Source organism: Synchiropus splendidus, chromosome 14, assembly GCF_027744825.2.
Source record: "Synchiropus splendidus isolate RoL2022-P1 chromosome 14, RoL_Sspl_1.0, whole genome shotgun sequence".
Taxonomy (NCBI): Eukaryota; Metazoa; Chordata; class Actinopteri; order Syngnathiformes; family Callionymidae; genus Synchiropus; species Synchiropus splendidus.
In genome coordinates, this window is record NC_071347.1 from 23,186,586 (window position 1) to 23,201,016 (window position 14,431).

The 14,431-nt window shown below is 49.4% G+C and overlaps 1 protein-coding gene across 3 annotated transcripts; it reads left to right on the forward strand.

Annotated features, from left to right (window-relative positions):
• Window positions 1-18: 18 nt before the first annotated feature.
• ca5a (carbonic anhydrase Va) lies at window positions 19-13,794 on the forward strand. 3 transcript variants are annotated; one of them, XM_053885130.1, is made up of 9 exons: window positions 19-454; window positions 4,608-4,805; window positions 6,047-6,165; window positions 7,168-7,263; window positions 7,596-7,658; window positions 8,339-8,497; window positions 10,059-12,404; window positions 13,008-13,113; window positions 13,174-13,789. In XM_053885130.1, the coding sequence occupies exons 1-7, from the start codon at window positions 313-315 to the stop codon at window positions 10,227-10,229; spliced, it is 948 nt and encodes a 315-aa protein (XP_053741105.1). In that variant the 5' UTR covers window positions 19-312; the 3' UTR covers window positions 10,230-12,404; window positions 13,008-13,113; window positions 13,174-13,789. The 3 variants fall into 3 exon arrangements, with proteins under 3 accessions (XP_053741105.1, XP_053741104.1, XP_053741106.1); XM_053885129.1 differs by having other exon boundaries at window positions 10,059-13,113; window positions 13,174-13,793; XM_053885131.1 differs by lacking the exon at window positions 19-454 and adding an exon at window positions 4,383-4,534 and having other exon boundaries at window positions 10,059-13,113; window positions 13,174-13,794.
• The last annotated feature ends 637 nt before the right edge of the window (window positions 13,795-14,431 follow it).

Here is a 14,431-nt window from a genome sequence, read left to right on the forward strand (position 1 = left end):
GCTGCGTGGCCCCTCCCCGACCATCTGCAAAACAAACACCTCAGTCGCAGAGGTGTCCTCGAGCCTTCAGGTGCACTCACGTCAGCGGCCTTTCCCCGGTGAGACCGGGTTTCTGGCGTCTTTTTGTGACGTGGTGTAACCAGATACCCCGGGTTTCTCCGCCTCCTGTGGCCAGAGGAGGAAGAGCCCGGGCACGCCAGCGGTGCCTTCAAGTGCTGCCAGCTAACTTTAGCTTCAGCTAACCCATGTATCTTTAGCTTAGCGAGCTAAACAGAGTGGAAGTTCATCTCGTTTACCGTAGGCTCCATCGATATGGTGACCCTGGCGTCCGTGCTGAGACCCCTGGCAGCCCAGCTCCACCGGCAGCTCGTCAAACCCGCTGGGACGCACCGAGTCACCGCGGTCCGGAGGTGCAACCTGTCCGCCTGCTCCAGCAAATATGTGCTGTCCCGGAGTAAGTAGCGCGTGCATGTCAGCGGGCTCTAATCCGGCCTCATTCAGAAGTTCATTCATTTCTCCGTGACTGGGAGCGGGAGCCAGAGACCCGCTGGACAGGTGTGCGGTCCATCTCTGGTCACCCACACACCTGCGGGTCAGTCGCAGGAGAGCCACTCACCGACACCTCTCCTTTGAAGCCTCCTCAACAGTCATAATAACTGCCGTATTTTCGTGACTTCAAGTCACTTTTTGTCCCCAAAGCTTTACTTGTCTTGCGACGTATAGTGAGGTGCGACTTGTTTGTATTATAAAACTTGAGTTCACGTGATCTGGAACGTTGATCGCCATGACCCGGGAGTAAACAGCGCCCTGATAGTCTTGTTCTATCCCACCTCCGATCGAGTTGGTTCACCAAGCTGTAATCCTGCGTGATCACAAGGCAAACACGAGAGGCATCATGGAATCTCATGTTTTGAAATGGAAAGTCCAGAGAGAAACACCATCATCACAAAACGACCGGAAGGTCCTGTGTACAGCCCAGATACCTGAAGGGTCGGACCTTCTGGCTGTAGATGAGTCATGCTTATTTCCTTCCCATGGTCGAAGCTGATGTTTAAACTCGCATCAGTGAAACAAAATTTCCTGACTCGCTTCTCGGCTACGGTCCACGTCACAGTTCAAGTCGGGAGCCTTGAAAGCAAGTGACTTGGCGGGAGCACCTTCATGGTGTTTCTGCTTCATGAAAATATGACTGATGTATGTGTTGCACTGAGCCAGCATGGTCCCAGGAGTCCAAATTTCGTTGAGGCATGTGCAGGGTAAACACACAGGGAATCGTAGTTTGGTGACGCTCAGCATCTGGAGTTGTGCACCTCACAAGTTGCTCACAAGGAGCTCAGTCATCCAGGAGAGACTCAGAGTAGAGCCAACTAAGGCGTCTACTCTGAGTCTCTCCTGGATGACTGAGCTCCTCTCTCTCAGAGAGTCCAGACAGGTAAACTCTTGTTCCTTTGGTTACTCCAAAGCTGGTGATCGCAGGTGAGAGGAGAAACCCAGCGGTCAGTAGAGAACTTTGCCTTCTGGCTCAGCTCTTTCTTCACCTCCTCAGTCCCTTTGAGGTCTGTGGACAAGAAGCCATGATACTGAGGAATGATCTGGTCTTCAGCCTGACTGAGAACTGTGGTGGTCAGCTCAGTGTTGAAGGATAGTTGTGGACTTGAACAGACTGGTCATAATGTAACAGATGAAGTAGTTTCAAAAACTTACCCGAAAACCTCTTGATTAATTCCTTGTTACTTGTTTGATTTATCATGAACTGATAACTCGTTGTTCAACAGTCTACTGGTCACTTTGTCATGAGCCGAGTCATCTGGTCTCATCGATCACTGACTTGTTAAATCTGTGTGGCGTCTCCACCTCTGACTGTGGATGCGTCCTCCGTGTCACTCCGCCTTCAGACTGTGGAATGTTGGTTCAGCAGCCGCACCCAGCAACAACAGGCTCGTCCAGTTCACCTGCGCAGTCACCCGCCGCACACGTGCTCTTCTTAAACCACATCGGTTGTTGAAGGTCAGACACTCTGACCTTTCACTGGTCTTCTTCTGTTCCGGCCTGCATCCAAGTGTTTTTGACTCCTTCATAATCATCAGTGAGAGACAGAGGAGCAGCCACGTGAAGGGAGTCTTCGAGTCTGCTCAGAGTGGCGTCTCTCCGTAGACCTCCTCTGCACTGCTGCTCACGGTCCTCCTGACACAGTCTGCTCTGGAAAGATGAAAAGTGCTGAGTCAGTTTAGTTCACTAGGTGGCAACAATGAGTTTTTCCCCCCATCCGATCATTTCTCCAAGTCTCTGGCTCCATGCTCTCCCTCAGCCCTGATGCCGATCCACCAGAGGAATTGTACAGTGACCCTCTTGTGCTGACTCAGTCTTATCTCTGGATAGTCTTATCTCCACAGCGGTGATGTCTGGTTACACCACTCATCTCCTGAGCTATCGCTGAGTCATCGCTTCAGGTGTTGTGGCTCAGAAAACGCTTCTCTGTTCTCACTGGAATTTTCCAGGAAGTTCTGTCTGTGTTGATGACGAAGTGAGGTCACATTTTGATATTGCCGTTCAGCGGTGATTTTCGACGTGACTAGCCAAAACATTATGACCAAGTCTTACAGTATTTGTGGTTCTCCTCCTCCTTGGGTTCATCGACTGGTTTCGTCAGTAGGGGTGTAAGAAAACATTGACACGATTCCTGCGATACTGAACCGATATTTTTGATGCAATATCACAATACTTGATATTGTCTTTATTTTCATTTGTTTATATCAATATTTAATAAGTATACTCTTGGATATTTTGTTGAGTGATTTTTGAGTAATTCATTCCCATTATGGACTGTGAAGTGTAACTGAAAGTGTAACTCCATTGACGTCATAACAATAAACTCATTTTCATGCAAATTATATTTATGATTTGAATATATTATTATATTGTACTTCAATATCTGATTTTCCCCCTTAAAATGATGGTTCTTATTACAATATATTGCTAAACTTACAGTATGGCGACATATTGCATTCTATCATATCACCACTCTTCTGTCAGGATACGTATCGTATCGCAAGATATACCTACCAATACACAGCCCTATTCTTCAGTCTGTTCTGACGGAGGTCATGACCCTGTGTCGCAGTACTCGAGACAGATCTGTTCTGAGCATTTGTCTCGCGATTGACTGCATTTAGACTTGGTCTTGTCTCACTCTCTGCCATGCCACATTCTGGATTTTTATGTGGATCACAACTGCAGCGATTTTTGTTTTGTTTTGTTTTGAACAGTACTGCCCTCTGCAATGCACTGTACCATGTTGCAACATATGTTGCCTGCATATTAGGTCACCCGATCCAGTCATCTAGGCCCAGCTCGGACCCGTTCATGATCTAGGCCGGTAACAATCCACCGCCAACCATGTATCAGGGGTCTTCATCTGTCCTTTGGTCAACAGAGTCACTCTTATATGGACGAACACATTTCTATCAAACCTTCAGGGTTCGGTGGTGTTCTGCCGGTGTGTTTGGATTACAAAAGTAAATGGGCTAATGTGTTCTGTGTTCAGTTTGATCCCAGTCTTAGACTGAAAGTCTCGGTCTTGACTCGGTCTTTGATTTGGTGGTGTTGACATGAAGAGACATTTGTTTATTCCATCATTGTTCTATTGTGTTTTTGGGTGACGTGCTGATTCGGAAGCCTTTAATGTAGTTGGAAACTTTGCCACTGTCGATGCGCTGCAGATCAAAATTAGCCAGATGGAAAAGTTGCATTAAATCGGAAGGTCTGACTCATTAACTCGGATTGACCCAGAATTGTTTGAGTCTCTCGCTGCGAAAGCAAAGTACACACTTGTTAAATCTGCAGATTTAGGAAGCAATAGTCATTATGGGGTGTGAGCACAGAGCAGAATATTAATCTAAATGATTCCTAGCGGCCCCGTGCCTCAGAGGGTTGGCTGAGTTGGGTAGAGGAAGCTCTGTCACAGTTGTTTGGTATCTGAGCAATGAGAGAGTCAGGCGGAAAACTCCCCCAGGAGGAGTCGCTGGAGTCCCGCGTGGATGGAGGTCAGTTCCCAGTCGGACCTGTTCTGCTTGGCTCAGTGGAAACCCAAAGCTCCGATGAAAACAAGCCGCTTTTGTTCCGCCGACGAGCACGTTTCAGCCATCACGCCGTCTGTGGATCAAAGTTCAGGAGCACGAGATCAACCGGGCCTCTGAAGTCAGTTACCTGGAGCGAGACCTGGAGACGGAGCCAGTCTGGCGCAGGATGCTGCTGTAATTGCAAGTCTTGCTCCTGGAGCGACGCTGGCGCGAGGCGGCGGCTTGACCTCCCCGAGGTTCTGGTCTGATTCCCGCCTGTGGAGGAGAGCTGGGGGTGTGCCAGGACATTCCGCGTGTCACTTTCTGCTGGGCCGGCCCACTTCTCTTTTAGGTGTGATTTCCTTTAAGTCAGTCGCTTGGCGGAGCAGAAGGAAGTTGCTCTTTCATTTTTCATCCGTGGTCTGAGATGGATTGTTTGTGTCCGACGCTGGACAGCGCTGAGCTCAGCATGAAACGTAGGTGGTGGCGCCGTGACTTGGACCCGGACTGACCTCACCTCTGCCTCTTCTCTCCTCCTCCCTGCTGCAGTACATCCCATGTGGCAGCAGCCGCTCGCCGTGCCTGGAGGAGAACGCCAGTCTCCCATCGACATCGTGGTCCGCAAAAGCGTGTTTGACTCTCAGCTGAAGCCTCTGGTCACAGACTACGACCCCAACACCTGCCAGCAGATCTGGAACAACGGTTACTCCTTCTTGGTGGAGTATGACGACACCAGCGACAAGTCCAGTGAGTCTCACCTCCTCCTTCCAGTTTCAGTCTCTTTGGGGTTTAAAAGAAAGCCGTGTTCTAATGAAGTGGACCGTCTCGCACGGCGTCCTCACTTGTGCATCCGCCCAGTGACTGTTGCCATGACGACTCGCCCTCGCTTCATCCTAGTTACAACCTCATTCTCTTCTCATTTCTGATATGTGTTCAATGTCAGGTGCGTTTCTTGCGTGTAGTCATTACCATGTCAACGCTAGTAGCTGAATACGGAGAACAAATATGACTGTTAACCAGAGTGACATTTGAACAACTGAACGACAGTGGCGCTGGGAGGGGGAAAAACTCTGATCATGGTGCAAACATGCTGTTATTAAGTGCCGTGTTCGTTCACCACAACCGCTGCGGAAAAACATTGGTTGTCAGTTTTTTCCCCAAAGTCAAAGGAGAGCCAAGGTCTCAGAGGTAAGAAAGTTGCACCGAATATCCTGGGGAACATCACTGTAAACACCATTACATGTTGCTGTGTTCAGGGCATTTTAGACTGGAAAGTCTGAAGAAACAAGGCAGGTGTGTAGGAGTCATGCTAGCCAACCCTTTCCCCGGCCGCAGCTGTGACTGAAAGAATTAACGGTCTCACTGCTCCGTAGCACCATTTGTTGATAACCTCCATTAAAAATGAGCTGCACTACACTGAGTCTCAGACCGATGAGTGTGAGACAGTGACGGGTGTCCTTCGGTGTGTAGGTCCGGATCTTATAATGGTCCGGTGTGTACACTCACCCCAGCGAGCATGTGACGCTCCACTACCAAGCAGACTGGAGTCAAGTCTCAGTGGGGGAGTGAGCGCTCGCCTCCACACAAGAGGATTAACTTCCTCTTAAAGAGCCAGCGGCACCGAGTCAGTCATCAATGCTCTACTGAGGGCGGCTGGAGGCAAGCTTCCATCTGACAGTCATGTGACTCACATGACCTGACAGTATGGAGCGTTGCTGATGTGGCCCTGTAAATGGACTGGAACTGGAACAGCACTTCCTCCTCAGCTGTGTCAGTCCAGCTGAAGTCAGATGTCCAGTCTTGACCTTTGTCTTTTCTTCCCCCCTTCAATCATCAAATACCGGGATCAAAGTTGACAATCCCTTCATGCTCAGGTTTTTCCAAAGGTTCTTCCTGGTCCACCCGTTCCTCCACATAGATCCTCCTTTGTCCCAGTCCCCCGAGCGGACGCCTCATGCTTTGAACTCATCTCTTGCTGTGTGCCGCAGCGCTGAAAGGTGGGCCGCTCCAGGACCGGTTCAGACTGTGCCAGTTCCACTTCCACTGGGGCGAGACCAACGCCTGGGGGTCAGAGCACACGGTGGACCGGCAGCTGTTTCCTGCAGAGGTACGAGCCTGAGTGGAAGCCTTCCATCCCATAATAATGAGAAGACCCCTGCGGGTGTGTAACAAGCCTTACTGTTAGCTCTTGTGTCAGTCAGGTCAAAGGTGAGAAGGCTCCTAAGCCCAGGTGCATCAGAGGCCTGAAGCCTTGAATGCACTCGTGACGTGGTGCCAGGGTGAATCAGCGTTCATTCATCAGGAAGCAGGAGAGTTAAAAAACTATACTTCCTGAACTCGCAAACTGTCAAGAAACAATGAGATGAATCCAGTCATGGAGATCTGGTGCGAGCAGGTGGGCTCGGCCCCTGAACCCAGGTGCTCTGAGACAGTCAGCCACGCAGGTGGTTGAGTTTCCAAATACAGTCCGAGTTGTGTGTCTTATTGTCTCTTTAAGAGTCTCCTTTTTATGATGGAACAGGTCATGATTTAAACATGACTGTAGGGGACCTAGTTATGGGTGAGATTAAAACTGATAAAAGCTGACCCTGCTGCAGGCAACTTGGGGCCCTCCGCGGTGGCACAGGGAGAACAGGAAGTTGGATCAGTCGGCCTCGCGCTGTGGTTCAGCCGTCTGGAACAGGTGCCGGTCCTCTTCCTTTCCCCACGTCACTCAAACACAGGAACGTGAGGGAAACGTGGCCCATCAGCCAGAAATAAATACTCATAGCATCTGAGTGCCATCACTGGGAAAGCGATGAACGGAGAATGAACATCTGACATGTGTTTGACCTGGGGGGCCGCGGGGCCTACAGTTTGACTTTGTTCTCGGGGGAACAAGTGATGAAGAAATCTGAGCAGAGAGATTTGGTTTTCAAAAGTGTCACACGCTGCAACCAAGCTCAACTTGAGCCTGAACTGCAGCTGGTCACGCAGCATCCTCACTGATCGCATCTGCATTACTGTGTCTTGTGCTGCATGACAGGAGGAACTGAAGTGCAGGAGACCTCAGGGGAGTGAGAGGCTGATACACACCGAGGTGTGACACTGTTGTGGTGTGTGTTCACAGCTTCACCTGGTTCACTGGAACTCTGAGAAATACAATCTGTTCGAGGAAGCAGTGATGGAGGAGAACGGCCTGGCTGTGATCGGAGTCTTCCTCAAGGTAACGCACGTCTCGATAACTGTCCCCAGGAGGAACTCGGTCGCTCACCAGTGCCTTAGGCAAACACACACCTGCACTCATCTAAACACTTCGACATCATAACTATTGTAGACAGTAACAAAGTGCTGCACATAGACCCAGTGCAGTGCCTACACAAGAAGTGTTCGTGTTGCATCACATGAATGGACCCAAAAGCTCCCCTGCACACCTCTGAACGCACACTGTGTGTAGAGCAACGTTGATCCTCTCACACACACACACACAGACTCTCACACTCTAGCTTTGTTTACGTTACGAGTGTTGACAGTCCAGATTACTGTTAATCTCTGTAGGTCGGGAAGCGACACGAGGGGCTGCAGAAGCTGGTGGACGCGCTGCCTGCCATCAGACACAAGGTACGTACACACACAAGTGTTTGTCACTCTGTCTCTGTGAGGATCTCTCCTGGCCATCACCCTTTCCCCAGCCTCTCCCCCTAAACCTAACCATCCAAAACACATGGCTCACCTGAACCGGGACTTTGGACCAAACGGAAACCCAGCTGTTTTGAAGTTTGAACCCTCAAATTGAGGCTTAACCTTGTACACACACACACACACACACACACACACACACACACACACACACACACACACACACACACACACACACACACACACACACACACGTGAGGTCCTTTAGGGTTGAATGTCGTGTTTAAGTGGGTCACACTCGTGTGTGGAAACTCCTAAAGCTCTGCCTCCCTCTACCGGCTCTGCGGTGCTACTACATGAGTCTGCAAGTTGTGATGCTTCTGTTGTCAGGAGACTCTCCTTATGTCCAGAGCAGGTGAAGTCTGAACATCTACTTAAAATGGCGACTTTTTCAAGCAAACTGCAAGGGATCATGGGACGATGACACCTCACTGTAGACACACTGAAGTTGAAGTTAGCGTTGTCTGTTTGAAACAGTGAGAGAATGATTCAGGCTTATCAGCAACGAGTCCGTTATTTGTCCATTAGAGCCATAAAGCCACGGACGATAAACCCTATCAGCTGGAGATAATCTGACCCTGCGGCTGGTGCTCCTCCCTCAGGGCAGCTTGGTGGAGTTCACCAGGTTCGACCCGGCCTGTCTGCTGCCCAGCAACATCGACGACTACTGGACCTACCACGGCTCCCTGACCACCCCCCCTCTGACCGAGTCGGTCAGCTGGATCGTCATGAAGCAGCACATCGAAGTCAGCCACGACCAGGTTGGTCCCAGTTCAGCAGGGGTCGCGAGAGAGCAGCGAACTTCTCGTTTTTCGACTTCATTTATGACCCAGATCTCACAACGATTCTTGTCGACTTCTGACTCGTGACTCCATTCCGAAACAAGTTTGACTGATTTTGTTGTGCCACTTTTACATTTCTGTCTACTTTCCTCATCCACCTTTGGCTTGTCATTTAATAGTCTCTCTCTTTCACATTAGAACTCTCCCTCGCTTGGTCTTTCATTTGCTCAAACACAACTTTTGACTTTCATCTGTCACTTTTTGTATCCCCTTTGGCACTTGGTGTCTCATATTTCATTTGCTTTTCATCTCATTGTTTCATCATTTGTCTCAATGTCTGACTCTTCTCTTCTGCTTCCTGCTTTTATCTCCCGCTCTAAACTTGGCGGCTCATTCTGGGAGCATCGTCCTCACTGTTCCAAGTGTCTCCTCCCACTTTGACTGTCCATCTCACTGATCTCTCTCCACTACATTTTTCATTTTCATCTGGCTTTGGAATTTCTCCTTTCCTCTCACCTCCCAATTTCTCCTCTCTGACTTTCCTTTTTTTTTTTTTTTAAAGTCCACTCTGGTTTTGGTTTCTCCTGCTCCTCATTTGAAATGTCAATCATCCTTTTGACCGCTTTTTCCACGACCGAACTCCTTTTTGTTTTGTTTTATTAATCTCATATTTGAACGGTTTGTCTCCCACTCTAGAGATCACGTTTCCTTCTTTAGACTTCCTCTTTCAGGGTTCATATTTGATCTTTGACTTTCTTTCTCCAACTTTTCATCTCATCTTCTTCTACTCAACTGCTTTATTTGGGTTAGTTTTTACTTTAAAAATCTCATTCTATCATAAAGCAGTTTCCATTAACCAGGATTTCGCTCTTTTATTGATAGTTGTGGCCAAAAAGGCCGGATTTTGCTGCAGATCTTTAAAAAATCTGGAGCAACATGACAGGAAATCAGGAGTGTTTTGTTTTCAAAAAATTGTGTCAGTTTTGGGCAGTTTTCCAGGCTGCAATGAATTCTAAATAAATACATTTAGATGCTAAATAATAACTGATGATATAATAAGTCCATCTTTTTCATGACGGTGTTTGGTGAGTGCGGAGCATGTACGTGTTCCAGAGCTCCTCACGAGGGCGGAGCCTGACGGACGGGGGAGAGAGATGGATCTGGAGGTCGGCCATCTTTGTTATAGTGTTCGGGACTAGTCAGTTCTGCTTTTGACTTCCTCTGTTCTGCATTTCCATCGTGGGAATTTGGACATTAAGGATTCAGGATCCTTCACGTCTGAATAACGACCCTCGGTGGCAATATTCCTGGGTAAATGTGAGCGGTTGCCGTCGCACATGACGTCATCTCAACAAGGAGCGAGGGCATATGATGCTGCACATACCGCGGAGAGGGCGGGGCTAAAGGAGACTCAGTGGAGTTGGGCTTGGCTGGAATTGTGTTCACAGTTGGGATGGCAACATCGCCATCTGCTGGAGGGGCTGGTTAATCCTGCGTCGCACCGGAGCTCAGCTGCCGTGTCTCTGATCTTCCTCCTCAGCTGGCCGTCTTCCGGAGCCTCCTGTTCACGGCGGCGGAGGAGGAGGTGCAGAAGAGCATGGTCAACAACTTCAGAGTCCAGCAGCCGCTGCGAGGCCGCACCGTCCGCTCCTCCTTCTCACCCTTCCTGCAGGAGGCGCCGTCCACCGAGGAGGGCCAGCACGCCCACTGAGACAGTAACACACACCCTCAGGAGGCGCCTCTGTCAAACATCTTCACTTTCATCCTCCTTTTTACGAGTTTCTATTCTACTGCCGATCTGTTGCCCAGAGATTCAACCGCGTCACTTTGAAATCTGCTGAGCGTTGATCAGATTGTTTACATCGTCCACTGTTACTGCAGAATGTTACTGTCTTCACCGTCCAACTTAGCACAACTGCCTTCTGTCTGCAAGTCCCATCCTCCTGCCAGCAGGTGCCTTCAGACGCGCGAGGAAGCTCATTTAGGCTCTTATCACATGATGCTCTTCATTCCTGACCTTTTTGTTGCTGCTGTTTGCGTCTGTCCACGAGACGCCTGGGGTTACAGCGCGCCGCTTCTTAGGAAGATCTCAGCTCCACTTCTGCGAGGCAAAATCCAGAGAATCAACACGAGCAGGTTCAAGAAGAGGAGAGAGTTTAGACCGGATATATGGATGGAATCATGGGAAATTCCACAGTTCTCACACACACAGTATTTTCTCTGCTTGACCTTTTCCCTGTGAGGTGACATGACACAAAGTGGGTTGTGCTGATGAAAGGGTGTTGGGAGTGCTCGTGCACGCCGCGAGTGACGGGGTGAATGTTATAAAGCATGAAATATAGGAAGAGAAAATATGCATCTTAATTCGTGACTAAATATGATGTACAGATAATGGGTCCATTAAGAAATATATCCACAATATATACAGTATAATATATATATATACAGTATATAAAGACAAATGAATGATGAATCAGTCAAGTCACTTTCAACTCTTAGACACCAAATGGAATTGGAATCTGGGGTGTCATGTGACTGGCGAGTCTCTGGAAGTCAGATAAAATATTCAGCTCAGAGCGGAATGAATGCTGCAAAAGAAAAGTAGTGACTCATCTCTGCCTTCATCTGGGACTGCTGATGTTCGTCGTCTGCCTTCGTGTTTGTTCGCCAGGTGTTTTTGAAAGCTATGTCAATGTTTTTAATCTTCAGAGGAAGCGAAGCAGTTTTAGTCTCTGCAAGTTTTTCTGCAAAAATCGCTGAAAAATGGATTATTTGTCGGGAAAAACAAAAGTCGCCTTTTAATTTTCTGAGAAATAAAACTGAAAAATCAAATGTATTTTGTGCAATTCCCTTCCATCGAAATGGAATTAAAATAAAAATGGATTCATATTTTTTGAATGAATGAACGTTTGTTTCAGTCTCCACCAACACGTCCTGATCACATGACAGTTCAGCAGATGTGTGTGACCATCGCATCACTTGACTTCTTGTTCACATGGACAGTGGTTGTGTGGGAACTAAAAATAACTTTTTTTTTTTTTTTTTTTTTTTTTTTTTTTTCCCCCCTCTGAGTTAGTATGATTTAAAACGCCTGATATTTTCCTCTATAAAATGATATTGTTTTTCTGTGTCATAGTGTTTTTGACTTCCTGTTCACTTTTCAAGTTTTATTTTATTTTATTTTATTTTATATATATCCAAATTATTTTAACTGTGACATATACTTTCATTAAAAATGAATTACAGTTAAAACACATTCTTCTCCTGTACATACATGAGAGAAATGCTGTCGAGCGTCCGGAGAGGTGTTTCCTGCGATCCAAGTTTCTTTCTCGTGTTTATCTGATTCCGTGTGTGTGTGTGTGTGTGTGTGTGTGTGTGTATGTGTGTGTGTGTGTGTGTGTGTGTGTGTGTGTGTGTGTGTGTGTGTGTGTGTGTGTGTGTGTGTGTGTGTGTGTGTGTGTGTGTGAGACTGGGCGTCGCTGGTCCGCCGGCAGGGGGCGCCACCTGACGGTTGCATGAGAAGGTCCTGCCTGGGACGTGACGTCACGGGCTGTGGCTGTTTCCACCCGTCTGTCCTTCACTCTGAGTATCTTTGTTGGTGGAAAGTGATTTTCATCTGTTGCAAGTGTTTCTGCCTCTTCAGTGCAGCCGTTTGTTTGCTCAGAGAGTCGCTGGCATTCCTGACCTGCGGGGGCTCCACTGAGGCTCCTCCCAGCATGCACCTCGCTGGCTCCTTCTGTCGCCTCCAGCTGTGCGTCCAGGAAGCGCTTCCTCCTCTGGGCTTGAGCTGGAGCTGGAGCTCTCACGTGGGCCCAGGGTTCCATCACAGACCGAAGCCATGAAGATGATGATGATGGTGGTCCCGTCCTCACTCCTGTCAGAGGTCAGACGATCCAGAGAACTGACGGTGGCGGAACCCAGCAGGCAGAGGAGAGCTCTGCCTCCTGGCTCAGGTCTGACACCTCCATCCTCCCCTCACTCGTGAACCAGTCACTTGTTCATGAGGGAAACTCACGAGAGTCACAGGACGACTCCATCACGAGGGTGTGGAAGATGTGAAGTCCATCTAGCCTCATCTGAAAATTCAGATCATTCCTCTCTGTTGTGTTGAGCTGAGGGCCCGCGGGGGCGGTGGGGGGACGATGGAGGAGCGGGCGCACGCGGCGAGGAAACATGGGTTTGATAGAAGTGGTTTCTGAGAAGGCCCATTGTTGTGGAAAGATCCTCTAAACTGGAGACAGGAACCCTCGGCCTGCTTTGAAGCCCCCGACTCTGAGGGGATGTTTGGTGGCCCCCGCCCAGACGGCAGGGGGCCCCAGGGGCCCGCTTATTTACTCTGCCTGTTGCCACAGCTGGGCGGGACGCGGGTCCCCGCCCAAATCAGACCGGAGACGAGGATTGTGTTCGGGGTCCTCGTGCTTCCCCCGATTGTGTGGCAGGGCCCCTGAGCTTTGAACCCTCTGTGTTCTCACCTGTGCTTCTGCAGCGGCTCCACGCCGACCCCGGGGCCTTCAACTCCCTGCAGATGGGCCATCACCGGGGCCCCCAGTGGCTCCCGGTTTAGATCATGTCCTGGCCCGGACCTGACACAGGTGAGAGACCAAGACCTCCTCCTGATTCAAGAAGAACTAACTGACGTTTGTCCTTCCAAGTTCCCGCTGCAGATATGAGCCAGTCTGGGCAGTAGAAGAAGGTGCTGGGACCCTCAGGATTCACCTGGGGTTTGAGCCGGAACACTCGACCGACCAGACCCTGTTGGGGGCTGGATCTACTCCGGGATCTGTTCCGGATCCAGGCCACATGCCATGTGAACAGTGGGCTGCATCCACAGTGGATCTGTTTGCCGGATGATGAGGGTCAGATCTGGTACTGAGGATCCGCTACTGATCACAGAGTCCATGCCGGACTCCTGTCTGTTACCTGGGAACTTCCTGGTCCCACCTGTGGCTCCTCCCATTGACACCCACACATCCCAGCAGCACAGACAGCAGGTCCAGTGAGGCAGTGACCAACGTGTCCATCAACACAGCCGCTCGCCTCTCAAGCACATGATCCCCAGCTGCCAGTGCTCCTTCACCCGCACAGACCACCGAGCTTCTCCCCCAACTGAAACATAGCGTGGAGCAATGCCAGGTCAAAACAAAGGCACCGTGAACGAATGAATTTCATCTCTCAGATTTGATCATTTTGTACCGCCATATTTTTTATTTAAAAACATTGTGTAGTAAACAAAAAAGTGTAATATTTATGTCATTATTTCAGTAAAGGTGCGAACAGACTTAACATATTTAAATTGATCCTAATAATACAGTTAATTCCATTAAAAACTCTCAATTTTATTATTGATATGGTCTAAGTCTCTCTGCTCTGGGTCAAAGGTCACGGGGGCAGCTATGCAGCTGAGGAGTCTCTCTGTTGTCTGCAGGGGGTCTGCGAGGTCCCCCTGGACCATCCCGGATAATCCCGGCCGGATTAGTCTGCTCTGCGTCTGGATCTGGATCTGAACCCGTGACCCGTCATCCTGCCTCCCTCAGCGTCCCGCTCCAGGTCCCCATCGCTCCAGTCAAACCCACCAGCTTCGGGGCTCCTTCTCAGTCATGGCCCTTGTGTCAGACGTGTGTGTGAGTGAGGTGTTCACCTCAGAGTTGGGCGACGATGGGCCTCGCACACTCTGAATCAGAATCAGAATCAAATGTATTGCCATGGTCTGTGGGGATCCCACCAACTAGGAAAGTGTTTTGGAATAAAGTGCTGCCAGAGGGAAGAGGGAGAAACAGTCCATGTCCAGGGTGAGAAGGGTCGGCTCTGATCCCACCTGCACGTCTCTGGGTTCTGGAGACATACAGGTCCTGAAGAGGCGGCAGGCTCACGTTCACCTTCTCAGCATGCGCTGCAGTCTGCTCTTGTCCC